The sequence below is a fragment of the Typopeltis vanoorti genome, chromosome 12 (assembly GCF_054136105.1).
Source record: "Typopeltis vanoorti isolate ZY-2024b chromosome 12, IOZ_Tvanoo_1.0, whole genome shotgun sequence".
Classification (NCBI taxonomy): Eukaryota; Metazoa; Arthropoda; class Arachnida; order Uropygi; family Thelyphonidae; genus Typopeltis; species Typopeltis vanoorti.
The window spans coordinates 46,378,975-46,395,943 of record NC_143560.1 but is presented as its reverse complement, the minus strand read 5'-3'; the positions used below and the strand labels follow the sequence as shown (position 1 = coordinate 46,395,943).

Sequence of the window (16,969 nt, the reverse complement as noted above, 5' to 3'; positions counted from 1 at the left end):
AAACATGATTACTCACATGGCGCCAACCAAATCGTGACATGGGCGACACTATGAGGTGTGGCAATTTAATTCCCAGAGCGGCTGCATAGTGTCGCCCGTGTGGTGATTTGGTTGGAGTCACGTGAGTCTCTGTAATATCTATATACCTGGTCTATGCTTCTATAGAAGTATAAACCAACTGTATATTTTGTTCTGCTGTCCACTTTCTCATACCAGATGGCCTCATATGTGCTATTTTCACTGGCCTGCAGTTGGACTCCTACTCTCTTTGGTTGCAGTTCATTGGATCATTACTAATATCTAAGATTTTATTATGGTATTTAGTTTTGTCATTAACAACAATGATGTTGTCATTGTCTATTATATAAGCTTGGCTAGTCATATTTCTCTGTCAAACTTTAGGAGCTAAATGATATATTATCAGATTTTTTATGTATTACATTATATTTTTCAGATTCATTGTTAGGGATTTCCAGTTTAGTGAAGAAAAATTAGCTGCAGGCAAAAATGAACTTGCGAAATTAGAAAGTGATAAAAAGAAGCTATTTGTAAGTATAAATGAAATAAACAATATGTATGAAAAATAATGAAACATAAAGGTGAAGACAATGAAATTTAACTTTTATTACTGACATAGTTATTTATTTCTTGCAGATGTTTTTGGCTTAGCATCAAGCCATCATTGGTAAAATGATATAAAATGTCAAAAATAAACAGAGAATATTTCAATTTAAGTATAGCAATAAAGCTTATAATGTGATTTATGCAACAGTAATCACACTAAGCTATATTCTTTAGTCACAAACAGTGAACTAGCCTGTTATACTGTAATGGCATTCATCATACCTACTGAACTAGGTTTGATGAATTTCATATTGTGCTATACAAGTGACTGACTTCAATAGATTATTATTGTTATTATTATGAATGCACCTCTAAAGAGTTAATCATCACGGGAGAGCTTGTATAGACAATTACATTTAAATACTTACATCTCTCCTTGAACATTTACTAAAGATGCACTCACATCTAATGTTCGCCTATTCCATGCACTCACCATTAGTAGAACCTGGACCTTATATGTTTCTTGACAAGCTCTAGCCACCTTCTAGGGACGATCCTGAGTTCTTCCTCCACCATCTATAAGCATCGAAATCTCATTTGTGTCAATACTGTAATATTCCTCTTATGACTTGTATGTTTCTATCATATCCCCTCTCTTTTCTTCCTTCTGTTCCTTTGAAGACCATTCCTTCAGTCAGTCTGGCTTCATATGCATAATTCCTTAGGACAGTTATCATTTTAGTTACTTGCTGCAGTATCTTTTCAGTTGTCTTCCTATCTCATTGGAACCCAGGTGACCATATCTGTGTGCAGTAATCCAGATGTGATCTCATGAAAGCCTTATAAAGTAGAATAGCTACCTTATTCCTACAAATTAGTGTTCTCTTTAACAGTGCTGTTATCGGTTGTGATGATTTTAACCACCTTTAGCAGTGTCACTGCTAAACTTTAACTCTTGTCAAGTCTTAAAGACTTGTCCCCAAGTCTTTAGCTTCATTAACTTGATGATTACCTTCATGGACCTGTTGTTTTATTCTGGGTGTTTCCATGAATGCAGGTCATAAAGTTCCAGTGATGGCAATCTTGGGCCATTCTTCTCCATTTGTTTCCTATCACTCTGGTTAGAGGGCTCATCTAGTTGGAGGTCTACAAGTTTTCTCTTGGTTGATTTTGGATACCAGTTTGTGACACGGTAGGTCTACCTATTGTTGTTGAGTCTTGCAACATGACCCACCCACTGTGCCTTGTTGTCATATACGTTTTTCACTACTTTTTTTTACTCTGGTTAATTTTCTGATAGTTCTATTTGTGATGTGGTCTTTTTTACTTATCCCCAAGATTCTTTCCATGACAAACTGGATGGTTTGTAGACTAAATTCTTCTTTTTTTTGTGTGGTGCTCCAGTTTCAGAGGCATAGATTAAGATAGGAGGACACAGCTGTTGAACATGCTCATTCATATTTTGATATCTAGCTTAGGATCTGTGATTATGGATTTGATACAGTTAAAGGAACTCTTTTTTTTTTTTGATATTTCTTCAGAAATATCATTGTCCATGTTTATTGTTTGACCAAGGTATTTGTACTACACTTTCTATGGTGAAATTATTTAGTTGGATGGTGTGGGTTTGGCAGTATTTATTTCTCATCTATTTGGTTTTGTCAGGGTGAATTCTAGTCCTATTTTATGACAGGCATCATGCACCTGATGAAGCATTGTTTTAAGTTGCGGATGGTCTTGAGCTATGAGTTTTATATGATCTGCAAACATTAATATTTAGAGCAGCTCTCCATCGATGTTTATGCCACCTTTCAAGTCAATTTTCCTTAAAGTGCCTTCCAGAGTACACGTAAAAAGCTTTGGTGATTGACATCTCCTTGTCACACACCCTCGGTTGATGGTGATAGTTATAGGGTTGTCAAATAAGGTTATTTGTGTAGAGCTACCAATGTTAATTTTTTTAATTAGATGTAGACTGGATTGATGTCTTGTTCTAATAGTACCTGTAAAACTGCATTATGTTCTATGTTGAAGGATTTTTTTAAAGTCAAGAAACAGAAAGCAAAGAGGGATCTGGTATTCTTTGCATCGTTCAGTAAGTTGGGTGACTACCTGTATGTGATCTATTGTAGAATAACCTTTTTTGAATCCTCCTTGTTCTTTACTATTATTTTCTTGAAGAGTGATTTTGATTCAGTTTGATGTAATTTTTGTCTTTAACTTATATATATGTGATAGTAGATATATAAGACGCTTGATGTTTTATATGACATATGATTCTTAATGTCTTCTATGTGGCTTTTTTTGAAGAGAAGAATTGTTTCTGATGTCTTCTATTTTGATAATTTTTTTCTTCTTTTAGGCACCAAGTAAATCTTTCAGTCAGAGCTTTATAAAATTATGGTCGTACTTGTTGAATAGCCTCAGTTTTCATGTGATTGATGCTGGGAGCTGTATTTGGTTTCATGTTTTGAGTGCATATTCTATTTCGTCTGGGAACACTTCTGGTACATCGTATATATTATCAAGTTTTGGTTTGGGTAAAGGATGTTTTGATGCAAAATGGTCATTGTAGAAGTCTTGTACTATCTTTTCCATTTTTGTTCTGTCTTCTACCATCTTGATCTAGTAGTGCTGTTGGGATTGTCCTTTTCATAGTTAATTCTCTTTCAACTCTTTTTATACTATTTTTAGATCCAGCAGCTTAGTCTTTTCTCCCTGTAGGTTTGATAGTCCTCTGGGATCTTCTTTCTTAATACTTTGCAGATAATTTTATATTTGAGTTGTGAGTTTGGTTTACCTTTCAGTTCTCATCTCTTTTTTTTTTTTTAATTAAATTCAAGGTTTGTATGGAGTGTCTTTCTTTTTTGGGATGTTCTTGATTGACTTTAGAATTTCCATGCACTTGGATAGATTTCCCAGGAGCATTGTCTAATTTGGTACCATTTGTGGCATGCTCTTGGGGTCATCCACACACTACACAGATGTGGGGAAGAAAGAAATTGGATATTTGCAATGTTTGGTTTCCTGCTCAGGAAACCAAACATTGTAAGAGAAACTTCATATTTCTAATAAGCAAGGTGGAGGTGGTGGTGTGTCATTGGGCATCTACTGCCCAGGGATCAAAATGTTCTTTCCTGAAAATAGGGAAGATATGCCTTTTTGATGTATCCTTCTGGCTGGTTCTGTAAAAAAAAAAAAAAAAAAAAAAAAAAAAAAAAAAAAAAGGGCAGTACATGTGCATTTGTCAGATCTGATATTGAATGTCAGATAATGTCAAATTTATGATTCCCTTTGTATAATTTGGTTGTATTTGGTAATATTCCATTTTATTTGATCAATAGATTGTTTAAACAAATCAGGATCTAAATATTTGGGTCGCTTTGCATGGTTTGAGATTACCTGTATTTTTTCTTCCTTCTTTTTCAATTTGTAGGATGGCTCGTAGTGGTTGGTGGTTTGAATTGATATCAAAATACTTTCTGCCAATTGATTCTACATTTTGAAATATTCTTTTGCAGTCTGTTAGAGTGTAGTGTATTTCATTTCTTATATCGCCATTTTGGCAGGTGGATGAGCAATTAGTGTTATATCATCACTAAGAGCAGCTGGAAGAAATGCCTAACTAGGCATTTCTTTCAGCTTAATCAGTGGAGTTAGAGAAAGAAAGTCAGTTTTGAGTACAGTTTCATTAACTACTCCCACTAAATTCCCATAAATATAATATTCAACCTGTAATGTTATCTATCCAAAATACATAACTTTACATTTGACAAAATTTGATATTCATAGTTATTTGCCAATATAGCCAGTCTGTTCAAATGAGATAAGCCTGCAGGGAGCACTGATAATTAGCTTGTAATAATTATCAGTGCTCTATACTTTCATCACTTTCCCTAACTCAGCATTATCAGCAAACATCTTGCTTTGGTAAACTACAATAATGTTAATAATTGGCATTAAAAATTAGCTAGATTATTTTGGAAAAGCGAAGTATATGTATATATCAAATGATTAAAAAGTTTAAAAACAGAAATGGGGTGGTAATATAGAATATTCTAGAATCCAGATTTTAGCACAGAATATATAAAGGTATCATGATTTTCACCTCAAAAATAATTTTTGTTTGAAATTCCAGTGGTAACTGATTTTTTTTTTGTGCTTAAATTGTAGGATTTGAGTCACAATATGCCACATTTGTATCTTGAATTACTTTAGCATACTTATTTGGAAATCAAGATTTGATAAATGGTCAAAGGTTTGGGTGGAGAGGGATAAAGATTCTCATTTGCAGGATTATTTCAATTATTCATCTGATTGAAAGAGCAAAATAGTAATCAGACCATGAAAGTAGGGTAGAAATCATGGAAATTGTCTAATTTGGTACCATTTTAGATCAAAGGATAATCAATTGAGAATGTCGGGGTAAAGGACATTTAGTTGAAAAGGAAATTTCGATAAGATTATGGTGTAAGTAACCAAAAGAAGAGTTAATATCTACAGTGTATCTGGAAAGAGAACTGGTCAAGATAAAGACCCTAGACGATGGTGGGTGGATGAGCAATTAGTGTTATGTCATCGCTAAGAGCAACTATGAGCCGTAGGAAGAAACACCTAGCTGCTAGGGATTTCTTCCAGCTTAATCAGTGGAGTTAGAGAAAGGAAGTCAGTTTTGAGTAGTTCACTTACTGTTTGTAATTAGATGGCAGAAAATCAAGCATCAGAGATAAAGGGATCATAGAAGTTGTTTTTGGAGATTGATAATGACAATAAATGAATGCAATGAAGTGTGACAAGGAAATTATGAACCAGAGCAGATTATAAACAGGGAATCATAAATTTGGCATTCTCTGACATTCAATATTAGATCTGATAAATGTACATGTACTGCCCTTTTTTTACAGAACCAGCCAGAAGGATACATCAAAAAGGCATATCTTCCCTATTTTCAGGAAAGAACATTTTGATCCCTAGGCAGTAGATGCCCAATGACACACCACCACCTCCACCTTGCTTATTAGAAATCTGAAGTTTCTCTTGCAATGTTTGGTTTCCTGAGCAGGAAACCAAACACTGCAAATATCCAATTTCTTTCTTTCCCTCATCTGTGTAGTGTGGACGACCCCAAGAGCATGCCAAACACACTGCTGTAGAGACCCTGAAACTCACGATTTGAGGGTATAGCAATAAAGTGATTCTGCAGACTAGCCACCAGTGCACACTATTGAAAATCTGATGAAATGTGAAACTGATGGTAATGCATCAGGTTCAGTCCTGTGTACTGCATCATGTTGCGATGGTAATGCATCAAATTATTTTGACCAACAAGTGAATAATCCAGGCTGCTATATACTCTACCAGACCATGCCATCATGGAATTCAAGCATGCTAGTATGAAGGAGTGCTGCCAAAGCCACACACCAGTATTTCATCCTACACTTCATGCCCCTACTGTTTAATTAATTCCTCTGCAACACTCATCAATACATATCATCATAAATCAATACATATCATCTTTTCTCTTACTTAGAAAACAATATAAAAAAAATCAATTCTAACTAAAAGAAAAGAGAAACAACAAACCAAAAGAAAAAGAAAACAAAACTAACAAAAAAAAAAACATATCTGGCTAAGAAAACATAATGAACTAATTAGAAAATCAACATCTACTTCACCAACATTCATGATTGTAACTGGAATATAATCACCACTACTTATAAACATTACTTCATCCACAAAGATGGAACTTGTGCATTTGTCAGATCTGTCATGCCATGACAAAGAATGGCTAAGAAAATATATAAAAAATAATAAATAAAAAAGAAACTGAACATCCACTTCACCAACATTCTTATTATTTCTTATCTGGCTCAAAATTTCTTTACTTCATACATTCATTTGTTTTCGCTATTGCTCTCTGTATTCTGATAGCCACTCTGATCTTTTCATAATTTGTATTTGAAGTATAATTTTCTGTAGTCTGAATACCCAAACAATGAGGTCACTTTGATCTCTTGAGAGACTTCACCATTCATAACTTGAAACTAGTTTCTCTTTTTTCTGTTGATAAGCCAAGAAGTTTGCTGTCAGCGAAGATCATAAGCTGTACAGCTGACGTATCCAATAATCCTCTCAGCTCTCCTAACACCATTGATCCCTTCTTAACCAGTTTCTCTTTCCTTATATACTGTGGATGTCAACTCTTTTCTCAGTAACTCAAACCATAATCCCAAGTTTCCTTAGCTCCAGAAGTCCTGCAACCGACCACTCTCTTAGTCTCATGTCCTTTGACACTTGTAGTACCAAAAGGTAATGACCTCCATGATATCTAACCCTCTTTTTTTCTTGGGTTGATTACTGTTTTCACTCTTCTGATTCAAACACTTGACAACCAAATAACTAAAATAAATCTTCCTGGAATGAAGGTTTGCAACTCACAATAATGATTTTACTAAACTCTTTGGCCATTGTCTATAGTCTGATTTTTTTCAGTAAGTGTACTAAAGCAATCCAAGAGTTTAAAAAAAGTCCAGCATATTACAAGTAGCTTGAAATCAAAAATTCCTACTTTATGCTCAGTCTACACTGCAACTTGTAAGAGCTGCTAAAAAAAAATCACCAAAATCAATCCAGACTTGATTTTGGTCAGGTGCAGAAAACTCATTTCCTGCTCAACTCAGTCAAGCATTTTGGTCCCTTGCCAAGGGCAATGGGTGCCATTCTCCTCATCCATGTATCCACCTCTTTTATGTCCAAATGGTCCTCTTGTAATAACATTACCCAAAGTAAAGGCTGTTCATTTGGCATCATTCTTTTCCTCAACTGCTGCATTGATGACCAAGTTAAAGTATCCCACTACATGAGCCTCCACTGGTCTGTTCTTTCATCAAAAAGACATCAAAGAATTCTGAATAGCTTGGATACCCAATGGTCTCGATACTGATGCTATCCTCCGAATTGTGTTTACAACTTTTCAGAATTAATACCCATTCTGTATAGTAGTCTTTAAATCTTTCATACTCATTTGCTTTCTGTTCTATAGCATGGAAACAAGCCCATATTCAACCCATTCAAAGAAAGAAGATAAAAGCCAGCCATCAAACTATCATGCCATTGTTCTCACCTTAATTCTATCAAGTAATTTAGAAAGCTATCAACAATCAAATTTTACATCACATTGGTGGGCCACCAGTTAATAAGTGACTTACAGTATGGATTCTGCTATTCTTTATCCACAGCATATCTTCTTGCAGTATCATCCATTCTCTGGAGGCAAGTTATGGAAATTTGGTGACATTCATATGGTTACGCTAGACATTTCCATTAGCAGTCATGGTGATTTTTATTTTGTTTAATTCTACTGACAGGTGGAGGTCAGTAGAATAATACATGTCTTCTGAGATGGATGATGTTGCTAGGAAAGATGAATGTATCTGCTACTAAAGGAAAGTTTTCATTAAACAAAAAATTGAATAGTGCCTGTAGAGGTGCAAATTATTAAACTGTCCAAAAAATAAATAAATAAAATAAAAAGGAAGACTGTTGTTAGGTTCACATTCAATGGTGAACTTAACTTGATAGCAGAATACATGGGGTTTATTTTATCTCAAAAGTTTAGTAATTCTATCTCTGAGTGTCATCAAGCTGCAAAAATACCAGCTATGAAGTGAAGCTAAATATGCAGATGAGAAAAAATGGTACTGAAGAATTGAATTTCAGTTGGTCCATAAAATGGTCCACCAAAGCTGTTGAGATAAGACTGCCCATTGCTGTTCCCTCAGTTTGTTTGTATAACTTTGCCAGGGGAAGTAGCTTCTACTGATGGGATAGTAAACTTAAATTTGTTAAGAAGAGCATAGCAAAAGTGGCTTGTAATAATTTAGGAGTTTCTTAAAATGATATGTTGTTGAACAGAGAAACTATGTCCAAAGAAATCATTGTCCTACAAACGTAGATCTTTAATTTTATCTTTGAAATTGGGGTTGTTTTTGATATAAGAACTAGAGTGACCAGCAAGGTTTCAAAGGAAATCAGTTATTTAGCAAGACAGTACATGGGCGAGTCAATACAGTCAACTGTGGGACATAAAGGATAACCTTCTTTGTGCACCTTGGAAGACCATAGATACATGGAGGACAAGCATGATAAATCAACAATTTATCAATAGTGGATGTATTCCAAAACTGTACTTGGCCCATGTACTGTCTTGCTAAATAACTTTTTAAGCAGTCAGTAATTCCTACAAAGGAGGAGAGGACACGAATGAAGCCTGAATTAGTTATCTTAAGGGAGATGAGAAAAGTTATTGGCATAGGCCTCTTAATTGGACAGAGAACCAATGATGGACAGCTGGCATAAATTGATACTATTGTGTTAGAAGTGTAAATGAAAGAAATGTGACACAATATACAGTATTTCTTTAATTAAAATTTAAGCAATAACTTATACCAAGCTCTGTTGTGAATTATTTTAGATACCATACATAATTTGGTTAGTTGTTTATATTTCTGTCCTCTAAGTCATTCCTTAGATTCTAAGGCATTGCACCATTGTGCAGTAGTAGATTATGCAATTCATATTAGAAGAAGGGAAACTGAAGAGCGAAAAGGTGATGATTGTACGTCTCCTGCCACACTATCATAAGGGCTAACTGAGGGCATTGGTAGCTTTCTTTCTTAATCCTTCCTCTTTTACATTTTATGGTGTCAAGGTTTTTTATTCTTGCAATCGTAACTCGAGGATAAGGTAGTTAGCTGTATGTCTCCTGTGTGTCCTATGTCAGTAGATGCATGTGTTCACGGGGCCAGTTTGCCTGTTCTGGATAAAGGTTTCTCACGTCTTGGATGGGAATTGAACCCAGGTCTTTCCGACCAGAGAGCTTTGTCTATACTGACTGAGTTACGGAGGCTCTTCATTGGTAGCTAATGAATCTATATGTAGGCTGTGCAGAAGGAATGATGTGGGATTTGTGGAGCTGTGGTCTGTGTTTGATGGAAAGAAGGATGTGTATAATGCAGACAGACTGCACCTAAATGGTTTTGGTGTTGAGTGTGTGTAGAGAGCTTTCTTCACCAAGCATACTGATGCACAATTTTAGAAACATTCAGCAATTAGGGTGGATTCAGGTGTTTTGAAGGCACTCATGAGTATGAGAATAACCAACAACTGCAGAATGAAGTCTCTCAAGCAAAAATATTGAATAGGTTAGCCAGTTCAGGAAGTAAAGGTGGGTGGAGGCCTGAAGGGATGCTGCAGTTTCTATATACTAATGCCAGAAGTATCAGGAAGAAGAGGGCAGAGTTTTGGGCATTTGTTAGTGCAACGTCACCAAAAGTTATGGGCACTAGTGAGACTTGGATAACAGCAGATGATGTAATTACACGGATAAATTTGTGAAGAGTTTAGTATTTTCAGGGAAGATAGAGAAGATAGGATCAGGGAGGGGTACTGCTGATGAATAGTGGATGAACAACTTCATTACATTGTTCACGTACAGGCTCCTCATAGGAGATGAGAACATATTGATAGGCAGAAGGGTGGCTGTTCATTTGAAGCAATCTGGTGTGAGATTAAGGCCAGTAAGACAAAATATACAGTTGGTTGTTGCTATAGGCTACATTATGGAGTGATTATTATGGGAACTTCACCTATGATGATATAGACTAGAAGGACAAAAGATCACAGCAGGAAAGAAATGGAATTTATACACCTGCTAAGAGATAATTACTTTAGGCAGCATGATGGAGGGGACTAGGAGAGTGAAAGAATTGGACCTGGTCATAGGATCAAAAGAGCTATCCATAACCAAGGTGACTACGTTGCCTCCAATTGGTGAAAGTAACTATGCAGTCTTGACTTGGGAGATTGTAAAACATTAGGAATAATCTGGCAAGAAGGGATATATGTGGAACTGCAAGGTAGGCGATTATGACAAGCTTATGAAGAAAGTGTGCCAAGGCATACAGCACTGCAGGGTAAGGATGTTATTAGTGGAAGGGAGATAATTAAGGGTCATCTAGAGGCAACAATATTAAATTGTATACCTAAGTTAAGGAGGGTTAATCAAGTAGGAGTTAGATGGATGAGTAATATCATTAAGCACGAGCTGCAGAAGAAGCAAATGATGTGGAGGATATATAAAGAGAAAGGTGACCAGCATGGCAAGGAAGGCAAAATCAGATTATGAGAAGAATCTAGCCAAGCAGGCCAATGGAAATTCCAAAGAGTCTTTCATTATGCGGCAAGTAAGAGGGAGAATGACTATGGAAGATTTACCTCAATGAGTGATGATGGTCACAAGGTGACAGAAGCAGATAAAATAGTTGAATTACTGAGTGACACTTTGCAAGGGTATATCATCCAAATGAGGTTACTGTTTTAATATATGTAACAGACACTAATGTGGGAACTGAGATGGATGAATTGTGGAGGTTCTTAGGATACTGCAGAATCTCAATTTAAATACAGCTGTGGGACTAAATGGGATATCATATTGGGTTTTGAAAGAATGTGCAAGGGGAAACTGGCAGTGCTTCTGACTAGGCTCTTTAATTTAAGTCTCAGCTCTCAACAGCTGAGTTGGATAAAGGAAATGACTACACAATAATTCTGCTGGATTTTGGAAAGGTATCTGACAGAATACCACATGGAGCTCTGTTACACAAGTTCATCAGCATTGTACAAATCTTTCTGATCATCATCAAATTCAGGCCATAGGTCCACAAATTTTACATCATTCCTTCTGCACAACCTGTGTATTGATTCATTAGCGATCATCACCCTCCTTCTTAGTTCGTCTCTATCATGGTGTGGCAGCAGACTTACAAACTTCACTTTTTTCAGTAACTTTTCTAGTAACTACTCTTTCACATCCTCCCTCACACAATATTTCTCACCTTTCTGGTCATTGGTTCTAGCTAAAATAATTAATTCTTTCACCTTCCTTTTTGCATTTTGATACCATTAATAATATTAATTGTCACTCCAGGGAAAGATTTTGTAGCACTTTTGTGAAGTACTATCCTTATCATAGGATTGCTATAAAAAAAAAATTATCTGCTTAAGCTCTTTCTCCCATTTATTCTTACAATTTTCATTTTGGCTTCAGACCGCCTGCATCTTTCTTTTTTTTTTTTTTTCAGTTCGACAATCTCTTGCTGTTTCTGCAGTCTTTCAGTTTTGTGCTTTGTACATGCAAATGTGCTATTTCTTTATTCAGGTCTTTATGTTCTCCTGAAGTTCTGCCACTGCACTTTCAATATTATCACCGAAATTTACATTTTCCCATCTACTATCACTCTACTCTTCTGTCACATAATTTGTCCTCTCCACATTCACTTTCAAAACATTTATTGCACACTCGCTCACCAGTTTTACTCTCCTTCCACAATAATACAGGCACAGCACCGATTATCTGGTACCTCATTTTGTCTGGACAAAATTATTAGAGAGCACTTGAAATTCCTGCTACCACCTGACTAGTTCCCATTTAATATTTTTAGTTTCTAGTCATCAGTGTTGCTTTAGAGACATTTGAGAACTTTAATTTGTGGGTCAGAGATGTACTGATGAACTATTATTACATGACCTTTGTTGATCTAGCAAGGCTCTGGAACCAAAGGTTCTGGAAAATTGGTGTGTACCTGTAGTATTTTTTTTTTTACCCCCACAATGTTAAAGTAATTCCATAATATTAAAATCTCATATATTTCCAATTCTTCTAGGGTATTTTGGTTCGATGGCTTAAAGTGAACTTTGGAGAAACATTTTCTGCCTGGATACATGTTAAAGCACTTCGTGTATTTGTAGAGAGCGTGCTAAGGTAAGTAACAATCTCAATTTTCTTTATAATTTATTTTCTTTGCTATGCTATGCATTGTTACATCTAACATAGTAAATAGTTTTGATTCTGTAAGCATCCATGATGGGCATAAAGCTTAAGGAAAGATATATGAGATAGATGACAATATTTCATGGAAGTAATATGCTATGATATCATTAGGAAAATGAACAGAAATATAAATTTGCTGAATGTTTCATATTGTTATATTATATATTTCATATTAACAGAAATGCATAGTAGCTATGTATATTGCATCATATGGTGTAAAATAAAAACAGAAGGCTACCGCTAGTTATCTCTTGCTGTTATGGTTTTGATAGTTTCTGTTAGTGAGAATATCACTGGGACCTTTATGTTGTGGAAGAGGAAGATGCTGTTGGTTTCAAAATCTAACTAATAATAATATAATTTCATTATTTGGGTGGTGCAGCATATTACTGACAGGTGGAGGGAATTACATGTGAACTAGAAATGAATGGTACATACATGCAGAAAAAAGAAAGGATTGAGAGAGGGAGATTCAATATAAAATAATAAATTCAAGTAACATTCAGTCATGAATTCTGTACATATTTATGAACTTAAAGTTAAAACTTAAGGAGAGATTCATTGATCAGAAAATAACCAATAATAAACTGCCAACCATGTTAACCTGGGTGATCAGGTGGATATCTGCTCTCCAATCAGCAGGCTTTGAAGCCTGCTATGCTGCTTATTAGAGGCTTGAAAGGACTTGAAAAAGTGTGTATAGCTTAGTAAATGATTGTGAGGAAAGTAATTATAATAAAATCCATGGAGTTAGCAGACTCATCATGGGAGGCCCACTTAAATAACAACATGTCTTTTGTACTGAGCATTGAAAGTATTTACACTTCCCACATTCCCAGTGCATTTTGACAATGTATTCCACTCATTCACTAATCTCCATGTAAAAATCTACTCTTCACCATGTGTTCACACAACTTCCAGGGATAGCCTCTTGTTTTTCCCTTCTCACCCTCCACTCTTTATATTTCTCTCAGTATTGATCCAGGGAAATTCTCCCACTTACCTAAATGTCTCTATCATATCACTTCTTTTCCTCCTATCCACCAAACTCTGCATATATTCTCTCAGCCTCTTCACACAACCACCATTCAAGAGTCCTGAATGGTGGTTGCTAGATCAATATTTCTTTCTTCATTTGTCTCTGGATCCTATCTAGTTTCCACATCACAGTGAAAACTAAGTTACCAAATTTGAGCACAGTAGTCCATGTATGGTCTGACCAATATCTTATACAATGACACCACCACTATCTCCTTATTTCTACTTGTCAACATACTCTTACAATGTGCAGTCTTTGCAATACTTGCAATATGCCCTCAGAACTTTATTCCATCAACCATCAGGAATTCATCCATTTCCTGAAGCATAGTTCCATCAATACAATATGCAGCCATAGATCTTTGTGCACTTTGCACTTATTGACATATGTCTAAGCTAAAAGTCTATTCAAATCTTCTTGAAGGGAATTAGCATCAGCAATTCTCCTTATAATTTCCCACAACTTTGCCATTGCTACACCACACATAGCTTTCTGGTATCATTCAAAGAGCCAGTCTTCAATCCATCTAACCAATCTGTTATCCATTTCCATCTTCTGCAGCTTATCTATCAAATGCCTTTGCAAAGTCCAGGAATATCACTCTATATGAATTTGCTATAACAAGACCTACCTTCATCAACCTATTCCCATTCTATTCCTAACCAGTGTCTCCAGTACCTTGACCACAACTGCAGATATACAGTGTGGTCTGTAATTGGAAACATCTGTTCTAGACCCATGCTTATGGAGGGGTTACTATTTTGCCCTTCTTTCCCAAAAACTGCAGCTGTTCTAGCATTCATTGTAATAAATTATGAAAGCAGCCACTCTGTTAGAGTAATAACTTCAATTTAATATAACCAAAATAATTACCTAATATTTCGACCTTTTTATCAAGGTCATCATCTGGAGTATACATATACAATCTATCCTCAACTTACAACAGGGGTTCCATTCCGACAATCCTGTCATAAGTTGAATATGTTGTAAGTTGGAAATCACTATATAAACTGTAAGAATATTTTAACATAGTCTTATCATAGTCAAATTGCTGAATGCTAAAATGTGTAGGTCTATTTTATTACCTTTTTTAACTAATTTTACTCTTTGTTTATAGTGAAATAATAAAATTACTGTGTCTAGTACTGCACTGTAAGAAATAATGAATTATGAGTGTGCACTGCTTCTGTGCATATGCCAGTAAAGTAATCAGCTGGAAACATACAGAACAAGAATAATTCTTCAAACTATACTTAATGAATTGGATGATTCATCTGCCAAGTTAGGTGAGGCTAGGCAATCAGTAGCAAATTCAGGAATTGCAACAAAGCATTCTGAGGATGATCCACCAGATACATAACTTTTGAAAAGTCTGGGCTCATTTTAGAAGGGGTGTTGAGCTGAGGTGGGCTTCTTTAAAAATTTGTACATTACATCCAACTTAGTTTACCTGGTTTGCCTTTACTTTTCTTTTCTGCATAAATTTCTCTATGGAAAGCAGTTGCACCATTCTGTCTTTCTTACTAAATCTCTCCATGTTAGGATCCATTTCCTCAAAAAAACTGAACTACCTTATTAACATAGGCAAATGCCTCTGCCAATTTTTTCATTATACATTTTTTTTTTTTTTTGGTAGGACTCAGCTGTTTCTTCTTGCTATGCTTTTATTCTCTTATTATTCTGCAACTTTCTGTACTTCTGGCTTATTAAGCTCTTCATTATCACTTATCACCAATCTCTTGTAAGGCTTAGTTTCTGTTGGATCTTGTGACCATAAGAACGTACACTGTTTTCAGCAGTTTCTTCCAACACCACACATACATTCTGCTATCACCTCACTCCACGATGCGTTCTTTGTACAATGCAAGATATTTTTGTGGTATTTGGTGAATGCTTTAATGGGATAGTCATTGTAAGTGCAAGTGGTCATAATTCTCATGCATTTTTAAATTGAGGACAGACTGACTACATAACAATACACATAGTACACTAAAATAACACTGATTTGATCAACCATTTTTATTATAATGAAAAAGTTGTTCCAGCAATTGATGTTTCATTCTCTGTCCTGGTTGCTTGACAAAATCGGCAGATAGCCATATATATATATGAACGGTGCACTAGCTCACATATCTGTTATATCATTATGCATATGCAGTTTAGAATACAGTTTGGTCAACTAAGTTTCCAAATTGATGGTCCATCCTAATTTGTTCATTTGACAAACCTTGTAGTGCTCAGGTATTAGAATCCTCAAGATCCACCATGACCAGTGACCTGAACTCTGATCTCCTAACTATATATGGGGCAAGGGCAACCTTGTAGACTTCAATGCCATCAAAACCCAGTCCTGTCAGATCTCTCACAAGAAGGGAAATCTGTTCCAAACACGATCAGATTTCCCTTCTTGGCCTGACCTATACCTTCAATCTTTCCTGGCACAAACATATGTAAACCATAGCTTCTGCAGCTGCCAAAAACTTGCTTCACAAGACACTACTTCATGCCCTCACAGTGCTAATTTTACAAATCCAACCAACTAACCTTGGAATATTGTTCCCATATTTGGGTGGTGCACCAAAATTCTCTCCAGGATTGCTCAATTCTATCAAGAAGAGGATAATTTGGTAAATAAGGATCCCCTCTCTTACAAACATTCGGTGTTTGGCTTGTATCCCTTCTACAGATGCTTTCATGGACAGTGCTCTGCTGAATTTACTGAATGTAGATGATACTCTTGTGTCAGAAGCTGATGAGATTGTTCAATTAATGAGTACTCACTTTGATAAATTTAGTTTAATCCTTTATCCCAGTGAGAGCAAACAAAGTTTGCGCCTGAAAATATCTTCAGGACTGAATATAGTGTTGTACTATCTTACCTGGGTAAGTAGTACAACACCATAGCAAAGGTGAAGCAAGCTACCAACACTCCTATCCCAGTATCTCCCAAAATTCGAGTACTCACTTTGCTAAGATATAGCACAGTACTACTGCAACACTGGATGATGACCTGTTGCATGGCCTGGATAAGCATTCAGCAATAGTGAACAGGTAGAATATCAGTATATGTATATATATATATGCTAAAGGAATGTTCAGTGCAATTGTTTGTATAACTTGAATCTCAGCTCAGGAAAGATCCCATATGAATCAAAAGAATTCGTGATAGTTAATGTACAATGATAGTGCAGAAACCAATATGTCCACCTACTGACCTATCAGTATCTCTGGAGTGTAGGTGAAGATTTTATACAAGTTGGTAAGAACTTGCATACAAAAATGTGCTGACAAACAAGCAATACTCTGCAAGGTAACATGGATTTACTAAAGGAAAGTTGTGTGTTAACACTTCACTCATATTTTATAGGAGTGTTATGGCTAAGTTGGATAAAGGGAATGGCCACACTATGATATTGTTGGACTTTGCTGAGGCATTTGATATAATACCACATGAAAAGCTGTTGCATAAACTTTGT

General features: G+C 35.7%; 1 protein-coding gene across 1 annotated transcript in view; it reads left to right on the top strand.

The window, feature by feature from the left end:
* Vha44 (V-type proton ATPase subunit Vha44) overlaps positions 1 to 16,969 on the top strand; it is a 147,845-nt gene that overhangs the window by 118,401 nt on the left and 12,475 nt on the right. Inside the window, exons 10-11 of the mRNA XM_090402018.1 lie at positions 455 to 548; positions 12,288 to 12,385. Of these exons, the coding sequence (XP_090258144.1) occupies positions 455 to 548; positions 12,288 to 12,385 (192 nt within the window). The remainder of the gene's footprint in view (positions 1 to 454; positions 549 to 12,287; positions 12,386 to 16,969) is intronic.